The 21,726-nt window shown below is 39.8% G+C and overlaps 1 protein-coding gene across 1 annotated transcript in view; it reads right to left on the bottom strand.

Moving 5' to 3' along the window:
- Positions 1 to 14,887: 14,887 nt before the first annotated feature.
- The window catches only part of LOC126272140 (WD repeat-containing protein 43), a 92,995-nt gene continuing 86,156 nt past the window's right edge, over positions 14,888 to 21,726 (bottom strand). Inside the window, exon 10 of the mRNA XM_049974754.1 lies at positions 14,888 to 15,172. Within this exon, the coding sequence (XP_049830711.1) occupies positions 15,030 to 15,172 (143 nt within the window). The 3' untranslated portion in view covers positions 14,888 to 15,029. The remainder of the gene's footprint in view (positions 15,173 to 21,726) is intronic.

The raw sequence follows: 21,726 nt of genomic DNA, 5'->3' as shown, positions 1-21,726 counted from the left end.
AGCCATTCAGCACTTTGACATTTTGTGAGGGTCATTAGTTCTGGTAGAAGAAATCCATGGACGGTATTTTCATCCCCCATCCAAACTTTTGATGCCATCGGCAGTAGGTTTTGAACAGCTTAGGTATTCATTAAGACATTTCAACTTCTTTAAAAGCTGCTAATCTGAGTTTCCTCAAAGTTTCATTTAGAGTAACACTTTTGCATGATTTACACTAAGATCTGGCGTTGTTAATAGTGTAGCTTATATTACCACACTTCCTCCTTCATTCAATTCCTCTGGCATTATGAGACGATTTTGATACATTCTACATTACACAAGCAACAATAGCAAACATGTAACCTGTACTCCAATTTTACTGCCTTTTCCAATAATTAGAGTCATCATTATTGTAGCGGCACCACTGTTTAGGATAGGGAAAGTTAGTTTTGTGCAATATTGTGAGCACAAGTAACAGCCAGGTGCCACCCAGATTGAAGTGAGTTACGCATACCAACAGTGTTTAAGAGAAGTCTTTATGAGGTTAAGAGCAGCCTGGAGAAGTGTCACTTTACATTAGAAGTAAAATATTTGGGTCATATTATCAATAAGGACCGAGTGCGAACACATCCGAGGTTGGTATAGGCTGTAAGGGATTTTCGGGAACCGAAAACAGTTCAGGAAGTACAGCCATTCATCAGAATTTGCAATTTCTATCAAAAGTTTGTGAAGGGTTTTGCAGATTTAGCACAGTCATTGACACAACTGTTACGGAAGGGTGTGAAATTTGAGTGGACAGAAGAGTGTCAAAGTGTTTGACAAACTGAAACAAGTGTTAATGTTAAGTCTGGTTCTTGTGTCTCCAGATTTTGGAAAGGAGTTTATACTAGCATGCGACACATCGAATCAAGCATTAGGGTGTGTTCTTAGTTAGGAAATTGATGGGAAAGAACATCCTGTAGCCTACGCGTCTAGGCAGTTGAATGCAACAGAGAGGAATTACTCAATAACTGAGAGGGAGATGCCTCGTGTAATCTATGGAATCACATATTTTAAATGTTATTTATAGGGGAGAAGATTTCAGGTAGTGACAGATCATGTTGTATTGAAGTGGTTGCTGGGGTTGAAGGATCCGTCTACTAGACGGGCTGTGAGGCTCAGTGAATTCAACTAAGAGGTGGTGCATAAGCCTGAGAAGAAGCACAGTAATGTGGATGCACTAAGTAGGAAGGTGGCAAAAGTTGAAGTCATAGGTTATAACCTAGCAGTATGGTAAGAATTACAGGACGCTGACAACAACTGGAAATTGTATCGGACACAGTCACAATTTAATACACAGGACAGTCTTAAAGAAAGCACATGATCACATGTTATCTGGTCATGGAGGGTATAGAGCAACAAATAGGAGTGGCAGAGAGGTATTGGTGGAGAGGTAGGAAAGTAGATGTTGATCAGTATGTCAAGAATTGTATACCATATGCGCAGCAAGCAGGATTGGGCCAGAAACAGATACAGCTGACATGATTGCCGGAAGCGCAGGTCCATTCTCTATGCTGGGGATCAATGTCTTAGGACCTTTCAGGTGAACACCATCTGGGAACAGATTAGTTCTGACAATAATAGACCATTTTTCGGAGTATGTGGAGATGGTGGCTGTGCCAAATCAACAGGCAGCAATGGTTGCTCAAGTGTTAGTAAACAACTGGATTTTTAAGTTTGGTGTACCGGAGACAGTAATTACTGACCAGGGGACCAACTTCATGTCAGATTTAATGAAGGAACTGTGTAAATTGTTGAACGTAAAGAAGACGACGACGAGCGCGTTGCATCCACAGGCCAACAGGAGGACAGAATGGGTACACAGAACAATCAGGAAGATGTGGAGTTTTTATGTGGATTCCCATCACCATCAGTGCGATGAGTGTTTGAAGCATATTGTATGTGCATACAATGCAAAAGTCCATACAAATACCAGTTTATCTCCATATGAGATAGTGTACGGGCAAAAAATGCTGTCACTGATTTGGTGAGGCTACAAAACGAAAGAATCAGTGAATCTGTACGTAAATTTGCATGAACAAGTTGGGATGTTTGGAAAGGGTAGAAAAGGCGAATACAAAAGCTTTGGAAAGGCAGGAAGACACAGTAAAGCGGAAAAGAAGTTTACCACAATATAGAGTGGGGCAATGGGTAATGCTTCCAGCCCCTATACGCAAAAAGGGAAAATGAAGAAGTTCCTCACGGGGTATCGAGGGCCATATCAAGTTGTTGAAACCACATCCCCCTTTAATGTTAAGCTTCAGCTGCCAAGTAGAACAACAATCACACACATTGGGCAGTTACAGCCATTTAAGGGTTGCCCAGATGTGATTCCAGGCGTGTCACAGGAAGGAGAGAGGAAGAAAAAGAGAGTGCAGAGAGGTGCTCAGAACAGAGGAAACCAGGAAGATAAGAGTACAGCATCAAGTACTGCATGCTTTGCAATCCAGGAAGTCTTAAAGTATTTGTAGTTTTTTTTTCTTCATGTCATGTATCACTGGATTTGCGTAGAGTAATTAGGCATTGTATTTCCATATGTTGTAAGTATTTTCGAGTATAGCCTGCTGCAGACAGCAGTCCTTTTGAAGAGGGAGGAAGAGTGATTGTGTTCCCTGTCCTCAAGTCACTGAAAGGGGGAGCATTGGCGGTGATCCATCTCTTCAGCATGAAACAACTGCTCGATCAACCCCTTACCTATTCGTTTCACGCCCTCAGTATCCAATCCACTGAGACTTGGACTACCCTTGGTTCCCTCTTGGAATTATCTCTCCACCTGATCAGAAAGAAAACACATGAAGTTAAGGCTGCAATGACACTTGGCACTGAGGTGCTCAAAACAATGTTACTAGCCGTTACCTTTCCCTATACTGAGCGACATGTTGCACGAGCTGTTTGGCTGATATGCACCCCTCCTGCTCTAAAATGAACTGGTTTACAGATCTCAACAGACCTGGCTCCAGAGTTTTAGTTACCAAGGTCAGATTCTGCCTTGGAAAAACTCTAAAGTGGCTTCTGGCCAGTACAGCTGTGGCTGCGTAACATTCAATTGCGTGACTCCTGAAATTGACACTGGCAGGTGGAAGGTTGGTCCTATTATGTTAAACTTAGTTCCATTGATTAAAATTCTGCTCCCCTCGAGCTCTGTAAGTTTTGCTTCTGCAAATACTCCCTGCATAAAACAACTTGCTACTACCACCAAATTCTCGTAGGTGGAGAAGATCCAATGCATCCCAACCTGTTGCAAGCTCAATTTTGGCTCCATGATGTCCCTTGGACAGTCTATTCATTTCCCCCAGGCTAAAAATAACAGCACCGCGCATGTGTCCGGATTGGTATCTAACACCCTGACTGGACATAACATTACCTTCCCTCTATGGCAGCTTAGTAATTCATCCCTTGCCATCTCATCATATTGATTGCTAGTTGTCGAGATCAGCAATACCTCTTTAGTTTTTACTTTCAATAACTTGCTCAACGCTCCCCACTTCACTACATATGGATGTACCATGTAACACTGAAACCTCACATTCTTCTGGGAATTGGACCAATTTATACACTCGTGCGTGGTTAGTTGTTACCCTTACTGTTGCAACATGGTAGAAAAATGGCAAATTTTGCTCGCTGGGCTCCATTATTAAATATAACCCTGATGGTAGTTTCTTCTGCACTTTGCACAACCCGTGTAAATATTGGTACGGTGGTAACAAATCGGTACTTATCTGGCCTTGCAATGCAATGCATGACGTAGTGCTTCTTGCAGATTCGTTATTACTCCATGTACATCCTACACACTGTCAGCTACTCCTTGCATAAGTCTGGTTAACGGCACCCTGCAATCTAGTACTTCTAGATGCACCTGTAGGGTTCCCAGTTTACGATTTATTACGTCATCCAATGCCTTAGCGTATTACACTTCCTGCCCTGCTAATGCACGGAGCAGGACTTCCCCTTCCAGTGTCCCTATCTGAGTTGCATACCAAGCTTCCATTGCCATACTCTCCTCTGTGAATTGCCTCACTGCTTCCACCTTGTTGTTCAGTTCTTTTATTTCGCTTTCATCTGCAGTTCCAAAAACAGTCATTAAAATTTTTCCCCCTGTGTTCAGCTATCCTCATTTCCGTCTTACCCGTGACACCGCTTCGCTTCCCCCATCCATCCTACCTGCTTTCGTAGCATCTTATACTCCCCTGCAACTTCCGTAAGCATTCCCTTACCCTCTCCACATTGCCTAAGCTCTTTGAACACTTCCTCAAGCCTCCTTACTACTTTCCAGATTTTCTACACCAACCTTAATGCTCACTGGTGACTCGACATCACCACATCTTCGTGCCTTGAGTACAGCACACCCCCATCTAGGTGTTGCACCCGTAAGGCGTCCACTCCAGGGCACTAGACCAAATTTAAGTTTTCTAATAGTAAGGAAATATGCCACAGGTGCAGACCCAAACAAGTTAAGAGCTAGATGATGGTTGACCCAGGTACCAGATTTTTTCGAATAGGGGAATAATGTAGCAGCACCACCGTTTAGGATAGGGAAAGTTAATTTTTGCAATATTCTGAGCACAAGTTACAGATTGCAGTGAATTACGCATACCAACAGTTCCAAAGTAGAATAGAGGCCACAGGGCTGTCAGATTGCTGAAAGAGTATATGTAGTGGATTTGCATGTCACAAATCACAGGCAGAAGGGGCTCACTGGCCAACCTAGCATGTTATGAGTAAGAGATGTGAAGCGGCGCATATGGCAAAACAGAAGCGCACAGTCGCCTATAAATAGGTGCTGGTTTCTAACGAGATTCATTCAAGTGTGGCAGCTCTCCTGGACGGCAGAGCGCATCACACCACCAGCTACGCGCAGCAGATGTTTGGGGTGCCAGCATTCCAGTCCATGGCAGGTCGCTGGCTCAACCCTCTGGGGACGATGCATGGTCTGTAGCCAGCCAGCAGCGGGCCACTCCACAGCTCGCTACCGCAGGCAGCCCTCGTGGCTTCCAACACACGCCTGAGGCATCCCAAGGTGATGGCTACATATTCGGACTCCGGATCGCAAGCGCTTGTTGTCGCCGCGACCTTAGCCACACCGGCAAGAAACACGCATCTGGCTGCCTGCGGCTCACACCGAGTCGACGGGGACGCAGACTACTCAGTCAACTGCCGCCATTCTGATGATGATGCAACTCCACTGGCATACACGGCCGACACACAGCAGTGCATGCATGGGTCGCTGAGACAGCCATTCCGCCAAGTCGTTTCACAAACAGCAAAGTGGTGTCCTCAGCATTGCGAGACCCAGTGATGCAGATCGAGAGGAATGGGGGCATTTTAGTTGGAAACAATAAATCACTTGGAAAGCTCTGACGAGTCTCAATATGGTGCCTTCTACCTTTTCCTTCTACGTTTGGTGTTACTGTTACATTTGGTGGCAGAAGCTGCCACAACATTATTTTCACCTGAAAGGTACACCTCTGGCACTTACTGTGCTATCTGTATTCATTGTAGAGCTACTTTTCTTCCATCACATGGCTCATACTCATTAAGTAAATGGAAACTCTTTACATATGAAAAAAAAAGTTCATGAGAGGCCTTTTGTATTTGTAAAATATACAAAATTTGTATCATTATTTCCAATAAAATTGAAAATACTTTTTGAAAAAGAAAATACTATTTCTAATGTAAAATAAAAATAGGTATTTTGCATTTTGTATTTGCATTTCAAAAACATGTATTTCACATAATTCACGTCTCAGGATGCCATGCAGAACAATTCACTTGTAGAGCAGGTTTTATTCATACGCACACTTCATCAACATTACATCTATAGTTTCACTGTCTTGTCATGCACAGACTTGTACGTATTATTTGTACATTAAAAATAAAAATTCATAAATGGTGAAAAATAGAAATGAAATTCCAGACTTGCTTGAAAATAACCTAATGAACTAAGAATATCTCTGGTCTACTTTAGAATGTATAAAGGTCAAGACATGCTGATGTTTGCTCTACAACAAAGCACAGTAAAGATATTTTACTTCTAGTTATGTCATCTGTCACCCACAGTGAAATATTTTATGCCCGAGTTAGAGCATAGTGTTCTCCAGAGGAACTCCTTCATGGAAACCACTTATTACAGCAGTTCGCAAGCGAGGCAAAACTCTTACTTATTGTCAGACATCTACATCTTTGCCCCCACGTTGCGACTATGGGATCCTGATTTCTGAAGATAAGAGGTGTTCAGTAAGTTTTTGGGTGTTCAGCCAGAAAGTTGCTCCCATTTCTACGACATTATTGCAAGAACTGGATGACTTTCATACCACACTAAGAACAGCCTCACGATAAATCAACTCAATTCACATCATTCTGAAGGCTTATCTTGCATTTAGATTAACAAGCTTACAAATGCCAGGATGTGGTGTATGAATCCACAAAATCTATATCACAGTAAACTATTCCCATAAAGCCCTACATCTCAACATCAATAATACACTATAGTTTGTGGGACAGAAATTTTGGCACTAAGTAAATAACAAATCAGACAGGTTGGGCCTAGCTGATATGCAGATGGCTTTTGGTTTCTCCACAACATGACATCTCATCCCTCAGAAAGGTAATGTGCAAGGTCTCATTTTTTTCTAATTACTTTAATTTTAGATTATAATTTTATAACACCAACATCATTATTATATTACAGCAGCTTCAGCAGAAAGGACAACCTGGTTACTCTGTGGTCTGAATAATCCTTTAATTTTGATCTGATGCGAGTTCACAGTCTGTGGGGTACATGCTATGTTCAGGGCACTTGAGCTCGTTAGGCACATTCTAACAACAAAATTCCTTATGTGTTTGTATTTCACACATGCTGGAGAGAGAGAGAGAGAGAGAGAGAGAGAGAGAGAGAGAGAGAGAGAGAGAGAGAGAGAGAGAGAGAGAGAGACCATAAATAGAAATAGCGTTTTTTCTCAGATAAATAATACAAGAAAAAGTTCACATTGTGAAATGCAACATCTGTGGCTGACAACAGTGATTTAGGCATCACTGAAAGTGCACTTTATTCATAGCAAATCACAATAAATGATCACAGATTTAAGTTGGTGCTGATCAGATCACTGGAGGGGGGGGGGGGGGGGGATGAGACCACCCTCAATCACTAACAAGTTTAATGATAAATACATATTACTAGCATAATTAATAAAGGAAATAATATACAAGGTCTTGGGTTTCTAGCCTGGTAACTTTTTTGAAATGGCACAACTTTTCCCCGAGTGTCGCTTTCATTATCTTCTGGCAAAGTGACATATCTAAATATCTCACTATTTTGGCAAATTCAATGGTCTAAAAACATGAGAACAATATCACATTTACAAAATGATTGTAGGTTGATTAAATTTTGGTTTTAGAAAGACAATCTTCATGAGCTGTACTAATAAGAGTAACCACATGCCAAATATCTTATACCTTTGCTGATCTTTTACCACAGAACAAGCAGCACTATCAACACTACACATGCAGTAAATGTTTATTTGGTGTGAGGAGCACAGGACGATTATCCATTCCATGTCCGTGAAGAAAATCAAATTACCTCCCCCAGCCGACCACAATACATTAGCCACCTTAGATGCTGAAGAATCAAATGCAATTCAAATCTTTACACTTCTGCTTTATGTCATAATAAACTAAGTCAACACTCATCACTAGTGAAGATGTAATTATGGCAATACAATCTGCCCAAGTTCAAAAATAAACTACTTTCATTCTGAAACTTCCTGGCAGATTAAAACTGTGTGCCCGACCGAGACTCGAACTCGGGACCTTTGCCTTTCGCGGGCAAGTGCTCTATCTTCTGAGCTACCGAAACACGACTCACGCCCGGTCCTCACAGCTTTACTTCTGCTTTAATCGTGACACTGCAATAAATTATATCCATTTGCTTGGCAGAAAATTTAAGCCTGTACATAAAACACAGGTCACTCATATTCTAAACTATGACTCAAATCCAAATTTAGTTGTCCTTGGGTCCAGATGGAGCTGCAAAAAATGACAAGTTAAAATTTTCCAGAAATTTGAGTGAATTTTTATGCTTTTCGTATTTATAGAGTATTGCTGGAATTAATCTGCTATATGCAACACAACAGTCTACAAATGGATCCAAATAACAAAGCACTTGACATCTACACATGGAAAGTGATGATGCTGCCAGTTTGCACACCAATGCGTGCACAGCAACAGCTGTGCTATTCAGTACTAAATTTGTTCCTATATTTTCCATTAATCTGCAATACTGTGTTCACCATGCAGGGTCATAATACAGTAGTCTTACCACTTTGCTGCTCAAATCTGCCAATAGCTCCTGATATTCTTTAGCATATTATAAAACAGTCAGCAGAAAGAAGTAAAACATATGAAGAGAATGAACCACAACAGTTACGTTAACAGCTGTAATTGTCATGTGCAGAATGATACGACGACAGCATACAAAATGGAATGCATGACCAAGATCGTTCTCTGGCTGATCATTGCTATAATAGCTCTTATGTAAATAACTAGCTGTCAAGCACTTTATTGTTCTCATCATGATATATAGCAAGTACTGTGTACAGGTGCCATCTAACTAACTACCTGTCCACCAATGAAAATGATTACAACAACTGCAGGAAGACATGACTAATGAAATACGATATACAGTAAAGACTCAAAGTAATGCACTTGCTTTTAAGGAAATCCTGGTTTTCACAAATATTTCCATCAGTCCTGACAAAACTTCCATAAGAACAATATGTTCCTCAGTATGCATCTGAGACACTCAGCATGCCTGTCTCAACACAGGATTGCATGCTGATGGTAAAGCTCTTTCACAATAATGGTTACCATGTGCCAGTAGTTCTCCAAAAGTTCTATACACTCAAGGGTATGGAGAAAAAGAAGCATTGGTCTGAGGCTTTCAAGGTTATGGAGAAAATTACTACAAAATTCAAAAAGACGGCTTCCTTTTAAGTGCAATGTGGCAAAGGGAGGAAAAGAATTGATCTGACGTTTGTAGCAGGAATGATCGAGTGGTGGTTTGCAAACATGTAGTGCATGAGTAACTGCCTGAACTTTGGACATGCCTGCCGAGGTGTTTTACTTGCTGTGGGTTGATTTTAAATGATAGATAAGTTGCGAGGTGCCAAGTCTTTAATTGTACCCTGTAATAACACTCACCTTTTCTGAAATTCCCGGTAGCCATCTTGCTTTCTCTTCATGTTGTGGTCCTGCTATGCAGTGCCACGTATCTAACTGCTAACTTCCTTTCCAATTGCAGAGGGGCGAGGGCTATAGGGAAGCTTCTACATTTAAGCAACTCACAACAAAATCACAAAACACAGTTTCCATAACTCTTCCACACACAAACAAGTTCTCAACTCACCACAAATGATTATTAATAAAGCTTTTCATGCATTTTCATACATGCTACTTCAGTGCTTGACCAAAACCATAAGTTCATATTTAACTTGAGATAGCATAGTATAGAGTCTATATAACAACACATTTTTCTTTAGTGCTCTACCATTCTTCTCCGAGTCCACAGTACCTTCAAAGCCCGACTGCAAAATCCAAGTGTCCCCTTACTGGACAGTCCAAATTAAATATCCATCACCACTTTCTGACTGTGCCCACATTTTCCCTCCCCATATCTGCACATAAATTCCTACAAACCTGGGCACAGTAGACACTCTTTATGCTACTACTAACTGAAGTAATATTTTCCACACACAACTCTCATCAGTTTACTACGAGGAAAGTGAGATGTACTGCTACGCTTTATGGCAACATGTACCACTATACTGTAAGCATGGTGTGTAAAATTCTACACAACATCCTGCATATCCATACAAAATCACTCATGTTGAGTTGCTTCATGCTGACCTACCAAAGAGAGAGAATGTTCTAGTACTTCTTGCTTGCATGGAAGTGGACAATGAGTGGCTGTGGAACATTCTGTGGGCACACAAAGCCCCTATCCATTTCCAAGGACATATCAATAAAGATAATTGCGAAACACAGAACAGAAAATCAGATAGCACATCTGGTACCGCTTCATTCTTCAAAGATAACTGAGTGGCACAGTTGATGACGACATTTACCCCTCCCTCTTGCAGAGCTGGGTCTTGCAGGTCCTTATTACCTGTACCATCAGCAGTAAACACCACGAGTCAAAATATGCTATTTTTATATGAACTGAGTCCTAATTATCTGCAAAATAATTTATTTAGTTTGTGCTGGTTGTATTGCTTCACTACTATCTTGTTTTGTTTAATACACCACTATCAAGTTAGTGTTCTTGTTGATGTTACAATTAACATTGCTTATTCCACCTATGTACACTTCATATAAATTTGTTTTACAATTTTCCTTATGTCTAGATGGAATGACATTCGCAATGCATCTTTGTGCAGATATTTGTCTGATGAAAAGTTGTATGAATCATGTAATTTCATCTCTATAGAATACTATTTCCGACATAAAATGACAGTTCTTGCTCCAACAATGCTTTATGTTTACAGAATGGTGGTCGTATATCAAAGATATTAGAGCTTTGTTGTTAACTGCAGTTGGAAGTTTTGTTTTTGTGCACCTTAATTTTTAATCTTTTTCTAAATTTCAATTACGTTTTTTACATAATTTTCATGTTCCAAATCTGTTTGTTCATTAAGGACGTCATTGGGATCATTTACTGGTATGTATGTAAATTTTCTGTTCTTCCAAAATGTTCACACTAAGACCTTTAGGTAATGTGTAGAATTTTTAAACCACTTTCAGTGTGTTCTGATGTGTAGTTTTGGTTATTTAGGTGTAAGTACAAGCTTCTCTGGTTGCACTCGCAGTTTATTATACGTTCTTTAAATCTAATTGTAAAGCTGCTTCCTGTCTGCCCAACACAAAACTTACTGCAGTCATTACATGAAATTTTGTGGATGCCTGGGGTAAAATAAATCTGGGCTTTTGTCTTTGCTGGCCTCAGGTATGTTTCTAAATTATTGTTTATGCAAAACACTAGTTTGAAAATCCAGGCTGGAATAATGAAAATACTATGAAAAGGAAATATTGCTACACACCATACAGTGGAGGTGTCAAATCGCAGACAAGTACAACAGAATGACTGCTAAGCAATTAAGCTTTCAGCCAAAAGGCCGCCTCCTGAATTAGTTAAAACACACACACCATGCAATTGCAACTCGCACACACAGGATCACCGCCTCTGGCCTGGCCTCTGCAGCCAGAGACAGTGGTTAGGCGTGTGTGTAGGTTGTATTTGCATGAATGTGTGCATGTGTGTGTTTTGTTGTGCTTGTCTGCCACTCAACATCTTCACTATATGTTGAGTAGTAACCTATCCTTTTAATAATATTGTTGGTACATATGCTGGTCTGGCTTTACTTCTGCCTTCTCTTTTCAATGTTATGTCTTTATGTACAAACATTATTTTACAAGGCTTATTTGGAAGTACATGCAACTGCCATCTCATTCAATCCATGTGGTGAGCCATGGCCAAGCTTCTTTTATGCCTTACTCAAAGAACACTACCACCAGGTTTTCCCTCCACTTTGGGACCTCTTTCTGCACCTGCTCATCAGTTGAAAATTCAATGTCACTCATGTACCTTCAAGGAGTTGGGAAAGAAGACAATCTGAATGTGTCAAGTCAGAGAAATATAGGAAGTGATTCAAAGCATCCCTGCCTTAGTGGTGAGGCTGTGAAATAATGGACGTTGTCATACACCAAGCACACTCCTCTCTTCCGCTTCCCTTATCTTTGTCTTGAATGCTGCTTTTGAGTTTTAGGGTCTCTCATATCTCTGTGCATTGGTGATCTCCCCAAGGCAGAAATTAGACCAAAATGATGCCTTTTCATTCCCAAAACACTGAGTCCATGATTGTTTTTGCCTGAACTTGTGGTCTTGAGATTTTTGGCAGATGGGGAATTGGTATGAAGCCCCCTGTGACAACTGTGTCTTATGCATGTAATGAGCCACCCACATTTAATATCCAGTCACAATATAGCTCAGAAATTCCTCACATTCCAATTAAATCACTCAAACTCATGAGAACTGCTGAACCAATTTATCTCGTGCTGATTTGTGATACATCGTGCATAGTTTCCGGTATCCTGCTACTTCTGTGAGTGCCTCATATAAGAGCTCTGGAGAGTTGCGGAAACATTGCAGAATTTCCATTGACTATCGGTCTTCAAGAACAGTTTCCTAAATTTTTTGCCCAAGCTCCATCAAAATGGAAGGTTTCATTACTCTGTTCTGCTTCCACTAAACTCCCTACATGACATTAAACACACTTACTGTAAACTGTTTTGATTTGCAAAAAAAATCAGTACATCTTATTTCTCCCATAAGTAGGAAGCAGATCACATCCCTTGGCTTGTAACTTGCAGGATTACTTACCATGTCATTCAAGTCAACTAGACACTACAACATAATGTATTTTCTGGACTTAAAATAAATAATAGCAGGAACAGTCACAGACTTGAAATTTATGGGAAGCCAACCACTACAGATAACATCAGCAATAAAAATTCATGTCGTGCAAACTCACACAAATACGCTTTTTTTCTAATCAATGGTCAACAGAATCTTAAATCTATCCCCAAATGAAAATGCAATAGTAAACAAACTCTCAACACTACAGTCGTCGTCATATTTCCTGCTATATTAGCAGGTCCTTTGCCTCTACATTTTGTGTGATCCTTTACTTCCTTCGTAAGACTGCTGTATGTTGTACCGACCATCACATCATCCAATATCTGAAATCTCTTCCTTCCTCACTTCCTTTTCCCGTCTACACAACCTTCAAAAACTTTCTACCAATCTGTCATTCTTTCTTAACTTACGCCCAATCCAATTTCTGTTTCTTCTTTTAATTACATCTAGTAACTGTCTTTTCTCTCCCACTCTTCTCAATACCTGTTCATTTTTTACTGTCCTTCCAACTTATTCTTTCCATCCCCCACCATGTCGACATCTCAAAAGCCTCCAGCCTTTCTCCTTTTCCTCAGTTCTCTGTTCAGACTGCTGCAGAAAATTCTCTTTTTCTTATAAAATGCCTCTTTTGCCATTGGTATCCTTGTTTTAATTTCTGTGCTGCACTTCCAGTCGATGGTTATCCCGCTTCCAAAATCTTTAAAATTTTGCATCTGTTCTAATGTTTCTCCATACAGCATAATTTTTATTTCTTTATTTCCTCCTAGTGCCAATACTTTTGTTTTCTTTGTGTTCATTTACATTCCATAATTTTTTCCGTTAGCTTCAATGGTGTCCACAAAATCCTGCAATTCTTTTTCCACCATGGCTAGAAGGATCAGGTCATCAGCAAATCCAAGAAATCCTAATCTTCTTCCTCCAATTTCCACTCCTTTGTCACCTAATGAGCATTGGTCAATCATATTTTCCAAGAAGAGGTTGGAAAAGGGTAGGTGATAGACAGCATTATTGTCTTACTCCTTTTCCTAGTTCGATCCCGTTTGTACTTGCTCCTCTCACTTTAACTGAGGCTTTTTGATTCAGATACAGAGTTCAGAAGTCTTCTTGTTTTCCAGTCCACTCTCTTTTCCCTCATTAAAGCAGTCAGCTTGTCCCAAGCCACATTGTCAAAGGCATTTTCTAGATCGATGAAGCACATATAGAAGTCTCTTCCCTTTTCAATAAACCTTTCTCCCAAGATTCGTAGGAGCCCTCTAGGAGCCCTATTGCATCTCTGGTGCCCAAATTCCATCTAAAGTCAAATTCCTCCTTGCCAAGATTCTCCATTATTTTTTCAAGTCTCTTATTAATTATTCTTATCATCACTTTGGCTGCATGTGAAATGAAGCTAACTGTCCTGTACTCACTGCATTTCTTGGTTCCTTGTTTTTTCGGTAATGGAATCATTACTGTTGTCAGGAAGTCCACAGGCCATTCACCACTGTCATATTTTGTTACATAACCCCAATATTTCTCTTATTCAATATTGGTTCAAGCATTTTAATATTTCTCCTGGTATTATATCTGTACCTACTGCTTCATATCACTTAAGCTGCCGAACCTACTATGAACTGTTTGTCACTATTCTTGCTGGGGTGTCACAACTCAAAAATGCAATACAATGAGATAATCTGACTCAAAGATTCAAGTCTATAAAACTTATATTGGAATAGCATAAGCTTTCTTTAAATTTCAAGTAAGTGTTGGTGGCAGTACATTCCATTACATTTTTCATGCACACTGTAGCAATTCACACGTTTTTCAACAATATAAAATAGGATACTTTTTTCAACTTAGCTCACTTTTCTTCCTGGGGTGTTACATGTAAAAAATTTCTCAAGGTGACACTTAAAAGAAGGGACCATCTTATGGTCAGGTAAACACAACGTGTGCAACTCTAAAATTTTAAGCTTAAAAGACAATAATAAGTTTAGAGGTTTTAATTTGTCAATAAAATTGACAAATGGTTATAGCTACACGTTTGTTTGAGACTTACCCTTGCTTGCTTGCTATCTTTTCCTCACTTCCCACCTTACGTAGTGAAATGTCCCTCCTTGCTGTGCATCCATTTACATTGCATTTCATTACTGATGATCAAAACTCAGTGCAGACAAATTCCAATCTCAAGTGATTCTTAAGAGATTACTCATATTGCCTGTAAATTACTCCATATTTAACTCTAAGAGAGACTACATTTGGTGCGGAAAGATGGTAGTTGGTACAGAAGGAAACCACAATTTTACATTTTTTTGTATTTAACAGACACTGATCATAAAATCTTGTTCACTGGACAGTGAATAACAGTAAATGCCTCTCAAAAATATCAACAAATAAAACAATTCAAAAAACTGTTTTGACACGTCCCATGGTATAAAATAAATTATTTAATCACATACCAAAATTTTATTTACAATTATCTTCACAAGTATGTAAATATTTGCTTATGTTGCTTCCTGCTGAGAGATATCCATGTCCAGTAATATCCCCAACTATTAGCACCTCACGTTCAACTAGACATTTCTGTTACTTCCATTTCTTCTTCTTGTACTTCACTATCTCCAACAGCATTCAAGTCTTCTGATAATTCCTCCCAATGATCAGAGTCACTATTAAGTCCATCATCCTCTGCACTCATTTCCTCTGATGAATCTGGAACAAAATGAATTTTACAGAACAACTCTTTGTATCACTTCAAAAATTCTCACAGAATAATAATAATAATAATAATAATAATAATAATAATAATAATAATAATAATAATAATATTTAAAAGAAAACTTAATAATACTGGCTAAACAAAATGCTGTCAATGCTGTCTTCACACTTTTTTGTGTTTACTGGCAGAAAAATATGCTCATTTAACACAACAGGTATTATTGTGACTTTGCTGGTTCCCTCCATTTTATAATGGATGCTCTTCACTTTTACACCCATTATCAAATCAACATCCTGATGATTAATATGATAATCAAATAATTAATTATGGTAAACGTAATTACATATGTAAATAGTTCAAACCTCCCAGGAAATCAGAAACACTATAATTTTTGAAGTATCTATAATGGCAAGATATTGGTCCCAAGAATTTCAAGAATGTTTTAATTTTAAGTTCTACAATAGAAAATCCAGAACTGAATGTAACAATATCATCAAAAGGATAGTTGCTTCTCACCATATAGTGGAGATGTCAAGTCTCAGATGGGCACAACTAAAAGATCTCTACCCAACTGAGAACATTGGGGCCATTATGGGCACGCCTCTCCAGCCATATCAGGATTCTGACAATGTGATGTGCCAATTAGACAGAACTTGATATGATATCCCTCAGAAAGACATCCAACAATTCTGTCAATCAATGCCAAGCCAAATAACTGCTTACATAAATGCCATAGGTGACCAATACACAGACTTGCTCAATTTTTGTAGCTCTTTCTTCAGTTCAAAGTTTAAATTTCTTGTGCGATTTCACATTTGCTTCTGAAACACCTTGGGGGGGGGGGGGGGGGCCTTAGCATATGGACAGAGAAACAAGTCAAATAAAACAAACTACAAAATATGTTTTTCGTGAAATAGAATTAGAGTTAAAATGTTTGAATTTTTCTTTTACTTATACTGTAAAACCTTTCTTCTTGCCAAATTTCATGTTTGCAGTCAACAGGAAGTAACCTACAGGTTTTGATAAGAAATTACAAGTATCAAAATATGTACATAAATGGGTGCGACTGAGCGACATGGTGTAGTGGTCAGTACACTGGACTCAGATTTGGGAGGATGACCAGTTCAACCCTCGTCTGACCATCATGGTTCAGGTTTTCTGTGATTTCCTTAAATCACTTCAGGCAAATGCCAGGATGGTTCCTTTCAAAGGTTACGGCTGACTTCCTTTACAATCCATCCCTAATCCAATGGGACCAATGAACTTACTGTTTGGTCCCCTCCCCACAAATCAGCCAACCAAATGGGCATGTCTTGACTGCAGTGACTCTGAAGCTTAAATGTTTTACACTGCCAAGGGACCATAGACCTCTGTATGTCACATAAATTTCAACTTGAAAAACCTGCTTAGAAAAATGGTTATTGACAGACTGACAAACCATGTGATCCCATTAGAGTTTTGCTTTTAACCGGTGAGGTACATAATCCTAAAAATTACACATTGTGTTTATCTATTACATTAAAAATAAAATGTTAGGTTTATGATACCACACTATTAAAGATTTATTCTACATCATAAACTCAGCTGTTTATTAAAATTTTCTGTAGATACCTCTCAAAGGCATTGTAGTAGGTGTCTCACTGCCAAGAATAGTGTATCCCAGTTTTATGCCAGTATATTTAATAGTAAAATATAACGCAGGTCTCAATGAAGCCTTCACAGACTGTAACTATCCTCCCAACCTTGTACAAAAACAAATCTCCCATGTATTGGCTAAAAACAGTTTTGGTTACAATTTCAGTTCTTTATTTTTCAACTACACGTTTCGCCTTATTTAGGCACCTTCTGATTATCTTAATTTGGTATTTCTTAGAAAAATCCTTTAGTCAGTGTAGCCAAAGGGTATCGTCGAATATATCAGGCCAACATCGCCTTTGTTAAACTCAGTAAAAACTTTTCTTGATGGATGCGAGTGACACCAAAATCTGCATAACGTGTTCCCGTTCACAGGAGGAGTATGCCACGTATGGACTGGGAGAATTTCTAAGTCTCCGATGCCTTATCTATCCAGTCTCCTGCCAGCCTCCGAAGACCCACTGTCTGACAACATAGGAGCATTCCCCTTCTAACTCAGTACCACCCAGGAATGGAGCAATTTAATTACATTCTCCACCAGGGTTTCGACTACCTCTTGTCATGTCCTGAAATGAGTAATTTCCTGCCCACTACCATTTCCGCCCCTCCTACAGTCGTATTCTGCCATCCAACGAACTCTTACAATTCACTTGTCCATCCTTACACAACCCCTGCTTCCAACCCCTTACCTCATGGCTCATACCCCTGTAATAGACCTAGATGCAAGACATGCCCCATAAAATGTACCTCTCACTAAAAGTAGAGTGCAGTTTTGCTATTTGGGCAGAAAAGTAAATCACAATAGCTGAAGTAAAGAATTTATAAAAAAAAAGGGCATTGGCAATAGCAAGGAATGCATATCTGAAGACATGATTTTTTTTAACAGAACCTAAATTTAGGATAGGATGGTACTCATCATATAGAGGAGATGTTGAATAGCAGACAGCCACAGCAAAAAGAATGCCATAGCTTCTGGGCAGAAAGGCCTTCTGCTAAAATAAAACGGCCAGGATTTATTTTAAGCAAGAAAGAAATGTAACAGGATATAACAACAGAATTAAGTGTAAAATGTAATTTACACACACACACACACACACACACACACACACACACACACAGGAAGATTACACTGTTCAGTCATATTAATGTGATCACCGCCTATGTCTGACATCGACATGCAACAACCATTCAGATGGCAGGTGGTAGCACTTGCAGTGGACGGTACATAAAGTATATTGGGGGACACAGGAGACAGTGCAGTCATTGTCATAATGCGGAAACAGTGCCGTTTATCCGAAGTCCAAAAGTGCTTGATAATTGGCTTTCAAGCCAAGGGAGAATGCATTTCTGATATAGCTGAGTTTGTAAACTGTTCAAGCATCACTGTGGTTAAAACATAAATGCAAGGCAAAATGGTGCTATGCAAAATCAGCGTTGAGGCAACAGTGGTGCTTCATGGACCATAGATGACAGGTGTCAACAACAGCTCTGGAGATGTATACTCGCAGAGAGACTTGCAACGGTGGAGCAACTCACTGCCCAGATGAATGAAGTGGCTACCAACACTGTATACTTAATGACCGTGCAGCAGAAGCTGCTGTGTATGGGCCTCCACAGTAGGCACCAAAATAGTTCATGCACCTATACTGACTACTGTTGGAGGATTCAATTTTCAGGCCAATACAGCAACTGGGCATACTATGAGTGGTAACATGAGGCTTTTTTTCAGATGAATCTATTTTATGTTTAATGGGTAGACGGCTATTGGTGTGTACAGTGTGAAACATATGAAAGCAAGGAGCATGTGTTACGATCTGGGGGAATGTTTTTGTGGCTTTCCCTGGATGATCTCAGTCCTGGATGGCACAATGGATCAACACAAGTATGCATCTACTCTTGGGGATCATATTCAGGCTTTTGAATAGCAGACAGCCACAGCAAAAAGAATGCCATAGCTTCTGGGCAGAAAGGCCTTCTGCTAAAATAAAACGGCCAGGATTTATTTTAAGCAAGAAAGAACTAGACAGTGCAGAATGAGCATAGGTCAGAAAAGTCGTAAAACATTATTAATATACTTTTAAATTAGATACAACTGGCTGTTGGGAGCACGCAGATATAAAAACGAAGAGCATTACTTCAGTAAAAAAACAAGTTTTTACGTAGGGATTTAAGAATAAAAACTAAATACCATTTGATGGACTAGTCCAATAAAGAACCATATGCGGACTTACGAGAAATCACAAGCAGGTAGTTTTTAGTGATAGAGCTACGTTTTCAATCTGAGAGACCTGTTTTTCATCACTTTCCACGAGCTCCGTTTTTATAGTTTGTAGTGTTGTTAGCTATTCTCTACTCACCTTCTCCTTCCTCTCATTTCCTTATGAGGACTTCTCAGCTGTCGTTTTCCCTGCTACTGTTTCACTGTACTCACCATGTGCATTTCAGAAACTATGTATTAACTGCTTTGTGATAGTTACGATCAACACCCACAGCAACCTTGACCACATCAGCAACAGCACAAACAGCTACGCGAAAGGCTGCCGTCACATTTTTGACCAGAATGGACTTGTCAGAAAAAGTTCTTGCAAGGCTGGCATCGCCATGGAACAGACTGGAAGCAACCTTAATAATTCTCACATTTTGATGTCCAGCCTTGACCCCAATGATCACCACCCAAAGAGATTGATGTGAACATGATCTCTAGCAAATTATTCGAGGATTTCCTTTACTGACACAATGTCTAAACAACTTTGGAAATCTCTAATATACTTTGCAACTCATGACCAAAGGTGCTAGCCTCATTACCTCCAAAGCAATTTAAGGTAATGAGATGTGCCACGTAACTGCCATCCTTGGTCAGTATTAACTGCCACTTCTGTGGCTGAATATGGGATACCCTTTATAAAGAAATAAGCTAGGGGGCAATTTGCAGAGAATTTTGAATACCATACTCTGCATAAATGTAAGGCATTCATTCCAGAACACGAGATATCTTTCTCTGATATATCACATTTACCCAGAGCTGTTTTGATTCTTACTTTTGTTCACTTTCCGAGATCGCAACTGATTTTATTGCCATTCTGATCTGTTTCTACGAACTTGTGGATGGAAAAATTCTCTCATTAATTCTCTGACTACAGACTGGAGAGAATTATGGAGGAAATGAATATGGGAGCATCTGACTGAAATTTAGTCAAGAACTACTCAACTTGGGCAGCCACAGTCTCAAGAAAAGCAAGATGAACTCTCAGCATCTTGCTCCTCAAAGGCTAATACACAACCTGGTAGCTATAACTCTTAGGTATTCCAGTAGTTACCTTATGTTCTGGTTTTACGTACTTCTTTTCCTTTTTTAATCTGTCTATTTCCTTTACACATTTTTAGGTAGCTGTTAATATTTGGCACCATTTTATTTTCCTTTAACCAAACACCGCAAAACTTCTATGGGTAAACAGAGGTGCTAGTAATATTCCTGAAATCAGCTTGGCGGGATAGAACGTTTTTTAGTAGATTGCAGTAAGTCTCAAAAACTGAGCAAGATTCCAACCAACACTAGTACATACAACCTGTGTTGATGTCACAAAGTCCAAAAGCATGGGACCCTCTGAATTACCCCTGACTTACAACTAGCTTTTCAGCTCTCTTAGGAATACCTATCACTATTAAGGCCATCCATAGACACATTAACAACTTGCCACTTCAAATTTGGATGCGTCTGCCTCAAATTGTTCAACTAAATCTTTTGCAGCATTTTTTCTCAAAGACACTAAAATGATGAAACTCCTTGAAACCTGGACCAACACACTATTCCAAAAATGTACAATACGATCAACGTCAATCTGTCACATTAGAGAAAGTAACAACCTCCAGTAAGTTTTTTGTGAAAAATGGCTCCAGCCCCAACACAATGCCATAATTTATTTTTGACTTTTGAAGCTGCATTTTGGGGCACCGTTAGTGTCTGGTAACTCATCTGGTAAGCTGCCAATGTCCAGAGTAAATTGGTGTCTCACAGCAGCCAACAGACAAAAATGGGTCTCTCACTTCATCATGTCATCCCTCTGCATCATCATGGCATGGCATCCCTCTGCATCATCATGGCATGGCATCCCTCTGCATCATCATGGCATGGCATCCCTCTGCATCATCATGGCATCCCTCTGCACATAACCCAGCATCATCGGCCAGCGTCCAGAAGTTCTTCCAGTAAGTGTTTGATGAGTCTACCTCGGGTAACACCTGGTTACATGGATGCACCCCAACTGAAGGTGCACTCCCTGCCTGTGCTGCTGCAGACTAAAAATACACAGAGGGTAGTTAGAAATCCCATTTTATTCACGAGAACTGATAATTTTGTTTTCTATTGCACCTACCAAATCGAGAGCACCATAAAGATGGACCTTTTCATTGTCGCAGTTGACGATCAGCTGAGTGTATCCATAAGTGGCAGACCACACCACAGGGGCTATGTCTGATGCAGTAGCATTGGAGCTATTGCTATTTGCAGCGATTAGCATGGATATAATAAACACTGTAACCTTCCTAGTAGCCTTGAGCCCAGCATGCTTCCTTCCGTTGTACAACTGAACAACACCTGCTTGCCTATATCGCTGAGTGACTAGTCGGTTTCAGAGAGCGTAAACCAAACACTAATTTTTTTCAGATGTGCACTCGGCAATCCACCAAAATTCTGGATTTTCAGTCCATGGAGGGTTGAATGCACACTTCCAGTTTGTTGAGTAAGCCCTAAGGAAATGCGTGCATTAGACATTATCATACCTAAACAATACCAGGAGATGTGGCAGAGCTCACAAAGATGTGAAACCACTAGAAAATTCTGCAACCTGCACTTATTTCTTTGTCATGAGCAACTTTCAAAACATGCCCTCACCTACACCTCTCCCCGAGTGCA

This window comes from Schistocerca gregaria, chromosome 5 (genome assembly GCF_023897955.1).
Source record: "Schistocerca gregaria isolate iqSchGreg1 chromosome 5, iqSchGreg1.2, whole genome shotgun sequence".
In the NCBI taxonomy this organism is placed as follows: Eukaryota; Metazoa; Arthropoda; class Insecta; order Orthoptera; family Acrididae; genus Schistocerca; species Schistocerca gregaria.
The sequence above is the reverse complement of the archived record's forward strand: the minus strand, read 5'-3'. Positions and strand labels throughout refer to the sequence as shown.